Source organism: Cryptomeria japonica, chromosome 2 (genome assembly GCF_030272615.1).
Source record: "Cryptomeria japonica chromosome 2, Sugi_1.0, whole genome shotgun sequence".
Taxonomy (NCBI): Eukaryota; Viridiplantae; Streptophyta; class Pinopsida; order Cupressales; family Cupressaceae; genus Cryptomeria; species Cryptomeria japonica.
The window spans coordinates 475,256,835-475,267,886 of record NC_081406.1 but is presented as its reverse complement, the minus strand read 5'-3'; the positions used below and the strand labels follow the sequence as shown (position 1 = coordinate 475,267,886).

General features: G+C 37.6%; 1 protein-coding gene across 1 annotated transcript; it reads right to left on the bottom strand.

Moving 5' to 3' along the window:
- Window positions 1–331: 331 nt before the first annotated feature.
- Window positions 332–922, bottom strand: LOC131863463 (glycine-rich cell wall structural protein 1.8-like). The gene has a single exon (XM_059215132.1). The coding sequence runs from the start codon at window positions 920–922 to the stop codon at window positions 332–334; it is 591 nt and encodes a 196-aa protein (XP_059071115.1).
- Between the last annotated feature and the right edge of the window lie 10,130 nt (window positions 923–11,052).

Here is an 11,052-nt window from a genome sequence, read left to right as displayed (position 1 = left end):
CCTCACCATCGTGCTCAGAAGGCTCGAAAACCCCTATGGTCATATAAAATTCGACTTATTTTAGTTCCTGAGCCTTTGGGTGAATTTTTTTCTTAGATCCAGGCCGTACGACCCTGGCACGCAGATCGAGAAAAAAATTTAAAAAAAAAATATTTTTTGCTTTTTTACGGCATGCAGGTCGAAATTTGCTTTTAAAAAAATTTATTGCAAAAAAAGCGAAAAAAAAGGGGGGGTTTGTTTCTTTTTAAGAAAAAAAAAATTTTGGGCACATTTTTTGTGGGTACTGCAAGGTACCGAACTGACAGGCCTATCAGACCTGTTAGTTCGGCCCCTACAGTCCCTGCCGGCAGTCCCTTCGTCCTTCTCCGGCCCTCGCCGCTGTTTCTCCGGCCCCCGCCGGCCATGCAACTCCTAGTCTCTGGCCCCCGTCGGCCATGCAGATCCCGGTCCCCCGCGCGCCGCCCATCTTGGCCCCGCCGCTCCGCTTGGCTCCGTTGCCGCCGCCTAGCCTGGCCCCGCTGCATCGCCAAGCGCCCAGCTCCTGGCCTTCCCGCCGCCCGGCTGCTGCTTCCCTACTGGCCGCCGCCTCCCTACACTGCCGGCTGCCTGGCCCGCCGCCGCCTGCAGCCCCCAGCCTCCTTCCTGGCCCCCGCTGCCGCTTCCGGCCACCCTCCGCTCTGCTCCCCGGTTGCCCCCTGCAGCCCACCGCCCCAGTGGCCCTCCCGACCCTTTTTTCTGGCCAGCCATTGCTCCGCCATCGAGCCGCCACCCGGCTGCTGCCCAGCCACCAGAGCTCCGCCTGGCCGCCACCGATGCGCCACCCACTGGCCACCGCACCACCAAAGAGCCACCAGACTCCATTTTTTTGGCTTTTTCTGGAGAGGTTTGGTTTTTTGTCTCTATCTTGGGCATACGGAGTCATTTTTTCAAAAATGAATAGGTGTCGGAAAGCTAGTTCCGAGGCCGACCTCATGGTATTGGTAATTTTTTTTCTAATTTTGCTGTTTGATTGTGTTTTTTTACAGTCAAAGTGAGGTCTCTTTTTTGCACTTCGGGAGACGTAGAATGAGCATCCAAACTTCATTTTTAAAAAACTTTATATTTTTGGAAAGCTTGTGCTGTGTACTTTCCAAAAAAATGGGTTTTATTTCCAGATTCTGCTCCATGCATATTTTATTCAATTTTTTTCTTTTTAGCACTCTGGTGGATATCGTGGTTGTTTTAGGTCCTGGGATCTCTTTTTTAAGTAGGGTGTCTCTGTTTTGATTCTCATTTCTATTTCCAGTCTTCTTATCATTGTAGCTTATAATTATGCAAACGCACTGAGATAAAGTGCCATCATGCATTGTTTACTTGGAATTTTGCATATCTTGTGTCTTGTTGTACATGCACTGTTGATCAAGTGCCATGAGGAGGTTGATGTTTGCCTATTGTTTGCCATCTTCCTTTGTCAAGTGAGTGTTCGTTCCACGACATTCGCCTCATGATGATGTGTCTCAGCACCTTTGATGTTCTTGGTTCTTCGTCATGCAGTTATTTTTTGCTGTCCTTTTCAGTGTTCCTATCCCTCTCCCACTTCCACATTATGGGGCGGTTTATCTTGTTGGTTCTAATGCTTCCATGGTTCGATTGATCATCTCTTCAGGCTTTGGTTTCTCATGCCATCTGCATCTTTGATTTCAGTTTTTTTTCCTTGTTTGCCTCCTGATTCGAGTAGTGTCATTTGAGGGCACTCATGTAGATTGCAGTCTTCTCTACCTGGTCATGTTCTAGTTCAGTGGATGTTCTTCAGATCAGTAGTTATTCTTCAATAGAGTTTGCAGGGTCTTCATGCTTCAATGATATTTTTTCCATCTCTTTTTGGAGTAGAGTTTTGTTCCCATGTGGTTTTCTCTATTTCTCCAGTTCATAGAGATTTCATTGTATTTGGGTACCTGATCAGGCCTTGTTGCCCGGACCCATCTTTATTGCTTTCAATAGTTGTTCTAGGTTTTAGCTTCTCCCTAAGTCTAGCTTAAGGGGGGGTGTTAGAGTATTCGGGTATTTACTTGATTAATTAAACATTCTTTGTTTAATTATTTAAGTTCCCTTTATCTCTTTTACACTTAAGCTAACTTTAGGTACATATAATTAATTATTTTAATTAATTATTATGTGCAAACCTAGGTTTTCCCTTTTTAGGGTTTCTTGACCTATTAAAGGTTGAGTTCTTTCTTTTCATTGTAAGAATCACATTACATATTTTTGTGAATATTGAGCTCTCTCTTTTTGAGCATATTCTCTGTGTTTTGTATGTTCTTCAGATTTTGTTTCATTGCTTCTCCTTGTAACAGGTTATTCGGCTTGCAGAAGATCTTCAGGCTCCTGTGGGGTTGTATTTCTCAACTCCTATAAACACAACCATGAGATCTAAAGTTTTAAGCTTTGAACTTATTAACATTTGTGGAATATATCGACTGGGGTATCCTGAATGCAAGTTGTGCAAGGTCAATAGTGGTATCATATGATTGAAAATAGGGGATTGTGCATTGACTTTGACATGTTTTATTTCACCAAATCCCACCATTCCTAAAGAATACAATAGCATCTCCTAAAGTGTGAATGATGAGAATTGGTTGTCTAGGTAAATTTTGTTTCACAAGGATACTTTCCATGAAAGGAGAAACTGCTATGGTAAAGGAAATGATGGATACTCCCATTTTATTCCTATTTGTGAGGGGTAAAAATTTAACTAGATGGCAATTAATTTCACTAAAAAGTGAGATGCTGCAACTGAAATGTTTTATTGAGGGATCAAATTGTCTTTACATATATGGAGGCAAAATTTATTGCATGAAAGATTCTTGGTAAAAATCATAAGGAGTAGACTGCAACAAAAAGGACATTTTCAATCAATTTGAAAATTACTTACACATAAAGGACTTCGGCTGAGTTATTTTTATTCCAAGTGTGTTGTTCATCAGAGGAAAGTGTGCAGAAAGAGAGGGGACAACCACCACTAGAGATAGGGAAATTACCAAATCTAGTCAAAGAGAAAATGCAGGTCACAATCAGAGACAAAAAGAGTGATAGAAAAGGAAAGTTCAGACAGAGAAATTGCATGAAACAAAAAATGACAATTTTATTTGTTAAAGAAAATGTGTGAGCATAATAAGAAAGATTTTTGTGTGCAAGCATGGGAAAAGATAGGTGAGAAGGTGCTGGAAATTTTTTGAGGGTGTCAAGTGTCATAGGCAGATGAAAGATGCAAATTAAAGGCATATTTGAGGAGAGAGAATGCAAATTTAAAAATTGAAGATTAACTGCTGAGAAGAAGTCAGGTGTGATTCTTGAGTTTCTTTTAGGGTTTCTTCTCTATCCTTTTATTCTTCCCCTCTCATCATTTTGGAGGATTCTGATGTAAAAAAATTGAAAAATTTCCTGGAAGCAAGGCTTCCATGTACAATCCAGTAGTTAGAGTAGTTAAGATGGTATTCTCAACATGTACTTGTTTTACTATTTTGAATAGTCCTTAACTAGATTGCAAGCAAGTTTTAAGTGTTTATGCAACTATCTCTAGCATGTATGAACACTATTTTATGAAATGAATGATCAAGAATCTTTTATTTTGTCTCTGCAAGTTCTGGTGTTTATCTTGTTTTTTGCTTCTCTTCAAGGAAGAGATTAAATTTCTTTTGGTAGGACAAAGAAATGGTGTTGCATGCATGAAGGATTATCAAGAATGGCTGCAATAAAGACGAAATGAAGAACATTAATATAATGCATTATTGTTATGGACTCATTGGTTAAGCTTTAAGTTATTTGGGTGAAATATCTGCATGTTGTAGGTTGACTCTACTACCCTAAGAAAGGTATTGATCATGAAGTTTGCATCCAATTTTTAGAATCACAAATATTCTTAAAGTATCATCTTTATTTATTGGAGTTAGTGTTAGATTAGGAACCATTCCCAAGTGCCGAGTGAATGTTAGCATACCAAGATTATAGCTAAATTTAGGGTATGTAGACCTTCCTTGGTATATTTTCATGAGGAATTATTTGTCTTAATGTGCAATGCCATGATTATAAAGTGCAGTAAGTCATTTGGGCATTGACAAGGTATACCCACCTTGGTCTCGTAGAGCCAATAGTGCAAGAGATTTTACTCTTGTGACTGAATCTTGTTCATTGGCCAAATCTAACCTTGAACCTATTGATAAGAAAGTGGCTAATCTTTTAGGGTTTGGGGATTTGTTGATTTGGGAGCCAACTATCTTTCCATGAATTAGGATCAACTTCCTTGTCTTCATAAGGGATGTAATCTTCTTGTGAAAATATTCTTCCCATGCCATTTGTAGCATCATGATCTGTGCATTTTGTTTCGTTTTCTAGGTATGTTTCCTCATAAAACACTTCTTCATTTGTTTCCTTGATATGCATTGAAAAATGTCTTCTTGTTATATATGTTAGATTCATGTAGTTGTGAGTGGCGGATCCTGGTTCCATTTGAGTGATTATAAAGTTTTGATGCCTAGGGTGGAATTCCTTTTCTAGGTCCAAATTCATGTTATCTAATTCAATTAACTCAGTGAAGATCACATAAATGACCATTGCCACTTCTGCCTGGTCTGTTAATTCCAGTTCTCTCAAAGTATCTTTATTATTTTGTTTAGTATGAGGTGTTTGTATGTTTGTGACTTCATAGGGATTGGGTTCCCATTCTAGAGTCTAGGTTACTTGTCTAGGATGAGATGTTGTGGCAATGAGGATATTTGATATCTCTATTCCACTACTTCAAGGGTTAGTGCAGGATCAAGGGGGGCCAAAAAGTGGCGATGTGAAAAAAATAGCCTTCCTCACTCGCCTAAAAACGCGAAAATATGTCTTGACTTTTTGCTTGGCCTGGGTGTCAGTACATCTTGGCCTGGTAATTACCTATGCAAATCGGATATCCGATTTTTATTTGTAATTTTAATTTTAAAAATATATTATATGTTATGTATTATATAATACGTATTATATTATATATAATATAATATAATATAATATAATATTATATTATATAATATAATATTAAATTATATTATGTATTATATAATATTGTATTATATTATATATTATAATATAATATAACATAATATAATATTATATATAATATAATATAATACAATATTATATAATATAATATATAATATAATATAATATAATATTATATTATATTATATTATATTATAATATGTATAATATAATACAATACGTATTATATAATATAATAATATTTATATATGTTATTTAAAAATAATTTAAGTGTTCAAATCAGATATCCGATATATCCGATTTTATCGGATATCTGATTTTCTGAGACTTTTATATTTAGACAGCGACAGTCCTGTGAGTCATTTTTAACTCACAGGTCGTGCGAATTTGTCAAAATCCGATATCCGCTCCATCCGATATCCGGTTTTTTGACAAAAAATTGCTAAAAAATTGATTTAGAGGTAAGAATTTTGTCGTTTTGAATCATTTTCATTCATTTTTTGTATTTTTTGTGAATGTTTATTTGATTTTTCATTGAAAATATGGTTTTTTTGCATGAAAACTAGGTTTTTTAAAAATCAAATACCTAATTGTTTAAATTTGTTAACTAAATTTAATTGTTTACATTCAATTAGGTTAAAAATGGGAGATAACAATGAAAACACTGACCAACCACAACTGCAACAACCAAACCCTCATTTGCCAAACCCCCCCTCAATTCAAGATTTGATGCACAAAATTTGAATGAATTGAGGGGGATTGCAGAAGTATATCGTAGGATCCTTCGTCTAAACCCATTGTTTGATCCTCTCACGTCGATTGTAAAAAGCATGGAAACCATGACTGAGGAGCACGATGCCGCCCTTTTGTGGTGAGATTCTATGAAGGAAAAATATGTAGATGGCTTGTCGTATAAGGATATCAAGGATCTTGAGATATCCAAAGCCGAAATCGCCTCATTGTTTGTCAATCCCTGTACTGGTTAGCCTGTAGATCCCAAAAAAACAAAACTTTCTATCAAATGGTGCACAAATGATGGGATTGTGAAAAACTTTTGGGATCGTTGGTGGATGGTTTTCGACAAACCACCCAACAACAATCTTGATATCCCCTTCTATTTCATAAAAAAATTGTATGCTGAGTTTGTTTTACAGAAACATGTGAACTACTTTGACATCCAACCTTTCCAGGGTGTAGGTTTAGGTATGCCCCAAAATAGACCTAGGGCAGTCAGAGTAGTCCAGGGCCCATATGTCCCCCCTCCTCCTGTTGATCCCCCACCTACAGTTCAACATCCTGATATCATTTGTGAGGCGACTTCATGGACCATATCAACTATTCACTCTTTGAGTAGCCTTTTGGTTTCTCAGGCTACGTTAGTAGCTCGGCCTACTTTTGATGGTAGCGGTGCATCGGGTGGTGTTGACACATCATCCTCGGCTCCACACATATGCATGCCACATAGTTGTGTCATGTGTGGGCACATATGCTTGGGTCCAGTTGGACAGCCCGTTGATCCTGTTGTGGACAGTGCAGATTACGAGGTGCATGAGATGCATGATGCACCAGAGGTTATTACACAGACTGGAGGATACCTTGGGGAGTCCTCACATGCTAGAGGCGAGGAGGCACCGTCATCATACATTGATGATGTATTGGTAAGATTTGTGTTTTCACAGTTCATGTTATATTTTAATTAAATATTTATAAATTAGATAATATTAAGTACTAATTTTTATTTACATGGTCTATTTAACAGTTGATGACTGAGGATGAGTTGAGACAGATTCAGGAGGGCACCTTGTCGGCCATTTCATTTGGCCTTGATAGCTTGACGGTACATATATTATTGCACCTAGTTGTTTGTATTCTATTGTACATACATGCTCATCATTTATATTTGTATTAATTAGATTATGTAGTAACTTGCATGTATATCTTATTTTACTCTTGTAGGGCACAAGCAACACAAGTGCGGTGCAGTGTGATCTAGGATCTGGTAGTGCAATTGGAGACAAGGGAAAGGTAATTGAATGCAAATATGATTGAATGAATAGTTTAAATAACTTATAGTGATTATACATTTCTAGACATAGATTGATAGTTTCATATACTTGTTGTGTATATATACAGAGAATCCTTGGCTTCACATCCTTGATGACTACACCCAGTATACCTGAAGAAGAAGAAGAGATGCCTCGAGTAGATGTGTGTTTATTTTATTTTTTGATTAGTAGATATAATTTTTTATTATCAGTGACAATTATATGCTAACTTGTATCAATGTCATGTTTCTAAACATATGTAGGTTGTTTATGAAAATATTCAAAACATACCTCCTCTACTGAAGACATACATTAAGAGTCCTGCAAAGCCGAAGAGAAAACATGGAGATGAGGTAAACATGAATAGTTCATTTTTATGTTAACTTTTCGAATGTGAATTATATAATATTAATCGTGGTTTGTTTTTCTTGTGCAGGATCCTTCAGAGCTGAGCAGTGCGGCGAAGAGGATCGATTTTAATGATCCATCAGCAGCTTAGGATGTTATAGATAGTTTTGGGATGCTTACATGTCTAGTTGGCATGTATATTTTGTATATGGACATACATTCACGTATTTAGACATACATTTTGTTTCAGTTGGTGTTTATGCCATATTTGTGTATGGGCATACATTTGTAATCATTCAACATTTTTATATATACAGAAGTTGATATTCGATCATATAAATTGTTGCTCATCTGTGTGTGGTGTTATCATGGAAATCTTTAATCTTCATTCCAATAATTAATAATGGTTAATAATGGCTATTTAATGAACAATACAATTCATTTCATTTCATCGTAAGTGTTGTTTTTATAATGAACAATATAATTCATTTAATGAACAATATAATTCATTTAATGAACAATACAATACAATTTATTTAATGAACAATACAATTCATTTAATCAACAATACAATAAAATTCATTCAATGAACAATACAATTCATAAACAATACAATTCATTTAATGAACAATACCCTATGCATGCTCCTGTTTTGCCCCCCCACTCGATCGAACGCTCGGGGTCATACCCTACCGGCGTCGTCCCTTGAGTGCCCTAAGTGCTCAAAATTGTCAAACTTTGACGGGCCATAACTCAGAATCTGTGGCACCTGCGAATGATCCATTTGAACCTACGGGGCCACGAGAGGGGTCCCTACAAAAGCCTATCTCGGTTTTTCAAGTTTCCCTACGGTTTTATCAGGGCAGCAATTTTTCAGTTGGCAAAAAATCATCAGTCTCACTCAATGGAATGTTGTCGCGTGGCCAATTTCTCGTTCAGCTCATCGCGATGATGAACCATCAGCTCTGACATGTCTAGTTAGGCATAATTACCCTATGCATGCTCCTATTTTTCCCCCCCACTCGATCGAACGCTCGGGGTCATACCCTACCGGCGTCATCCCTTGAGCGCCCTAAGTGCTCAAAATTGTCAAATTTTGACGGGCCCTAACTCGAAATTTGTGGCACCTGCGAATGATCCATTTGAACCTACGTGGCCACGAGAGGGGTCCCTACAAAATTCTATCTCGGTATTTCAATTTTCCCTACGGTTTTATTAGGGCAACAATTTTTCGGTTGGCGAAAAAATCGTCAGTCTCACTCAATGGAATGTTGTCGCTTGGTTGATTTCTCGTTCAGCTCATCATGATGACGAACCATCAGATTTGACATGTCCAGTTAGGCATAATTACCCTACGCATGCTCCTATTTGGCCCCCCACTCGATCGAACGCTCGGGGTCATACCCTACAGACGTCGTCCCTTGAGCGCCCTAAGTGCTCAAAATTGTCAAACTTTGATGGGCCCTAACTCAAAATCTGTGGCATCTACGAATGATCCGTTTGAACCTACAGGGCCACAAGAGGGGTCCCTACAAAAGCCTATCTCGGTATTTCAAGTTTCCCTACGGTTTTATTAGGGCAGCAATTTTTCGGTTGGCAAAAAAATCGTCAGTCTCACTCAATGGAATGTTGTCGCCTGGTCGATTTCTCGTTCAGCTCGTCGCAATGACGAATCGTCAGCTCAAACATGTCTAGTTAGGCATAATTACCCTACGCATGCTCCTGCTTTGCCCCCCCCCACTCGATCCGACGCTCGGGGTCATACCCTACTGGCGTCGTCCCTTGAGCGCCCTAAGTGCTCAAAATTGTCAAACTTTGACGGGACCTAACTCAGAATTTGTGGCACTTGCAAGTGATCCGTTTGAACCTACAAGGCCACGAGAGGGGTCCCTACAAAAGCCTATCTCAGTATTTCAAGTTGTCCTACAGTTTTATTAGGGCAGCAATTTTTCAGTTGGCGAAAAAATCGTCAGTCTCACTCAATGGAATGTTGTCGCCTGGTCGATTTCTCGTTCAACTCGTCGCGATGACGAACTGTCAGCTCTAACATGTCCAGTTAGGCATAATTACCCTACGCATGCTCTTGCTTTGCCCCCCCCAACTCGATCCGACGCTTAGGGTCATACCCTATGCATGTGACATCCATGAAGGGATATTTTGTAAACAATCAAAAACCTTTAATGATAATCAAGTTGAAGCCTTGAGATTTATGCAATATGGTTCAAGTCCAAAACTGTACCCTGAGAGCATTTTGATTTTACTTATGTCTTGTGTATTATAATAAAGATCAATTTGCCAATGTGACATCTTCATATGAGAGAAAAGCTTCATTTTATCTCAATACAGCTGTACCTATTTCATTATTAGAAAAAATAAATATACAAAGATCTATTTTTAGTATCCTCTAGATTATGGATTTGAATTGATGTTCTCAATTAGTTATTATTTGTTCAACTTTTCTTCATAAGGCACAACCATCTGGTGGTTATCATATGAGGACAACCATCCATGACTTTCAAAGTAATTGATATTTATTCCTACACCTCACACTCACAAGATTAATAATAAAATGACATTTATGATTCATCAAATGCTGACAAAGTCTAATCAAAGTTCAACTTCAAGATGTATACAACATATCATATTCAACTTCAAGATGCATACAACTTACCATATTCAAGCTCATGCCAACCACCACTTGGATATTGTTATATGTTGATTAAAGTACAATATATGTAATAAAACCATATAGTCTTACAAAAAATCCATCATAGACCATCTATGTCGATTAAAGTACAATTCATTTGTAACAGGGGCACACTCACAATCTGAAGTTGCAAAGCCCTGTGGGAAGCATCAAATTAGAAATTTATTAATTTGACTCATACTATTGTCAAAAGCATCAAAGATGCTACTGCTAGAGAACACCATACTCCATTGTGGAGAGAATATTAGGTGCATCTGATGTCAGCATTTGAAAATGAAACAATGTTATTCAATTGCCAAAATCGAATTGACTTTATTTTATAAACCATTAATGAATAAAAATAGACAAGGTTACCTGAGTGAAAGTTCGATGACCACTTTGACTAGTAGGTGTTGATGTTGAAGGCCCAACATTAACCTATTTACCTGACTATCAATGTGAAATGTTTGATTCAATAGATCATCTGTCATGACAATTTGATCCACTGCAGATGTGTCCTGGCCACATGCATTTGAATCATCTTCATGATAATAAATGCAACAAGACCCACAATTTAATCTTATTAATGCACAAAGGAATATGTACCATCACCAAGAGAGGGTCTCGTCAACAACGAATGATCTAGCATGAACCTGTATTTTTAAGAATTGTTAGTCTACACATAAAATGCATGGATGAACATAACGGATTTATGATAATCACTTCAACTGAAATGCATGATAATAAATGAAAAGGTGGGATCATATACCATAAAAATACGTCCCTTCGAATTATATCAACAGAACCCACTATGTTGACGCAAAAATCGTAATGTGATACTATTGTATATCATCAAAAAATGCCTTCATGAGCATAAAGGTTATGTGATAATTATATCATAAAAAATTATCAAATAGTGTTCTCTAATAACAAAAATTGTAAAGCTCATCAAATGCA

Coding starts and splice junctions, on each gene's coding strand:
- LOC131863463 (XM_059215132.1), bottom strand. CDS start 922: ATGACTCCGTATGCCCAAGATAGAGACAAAAAACCAAACCTCTCCAGA.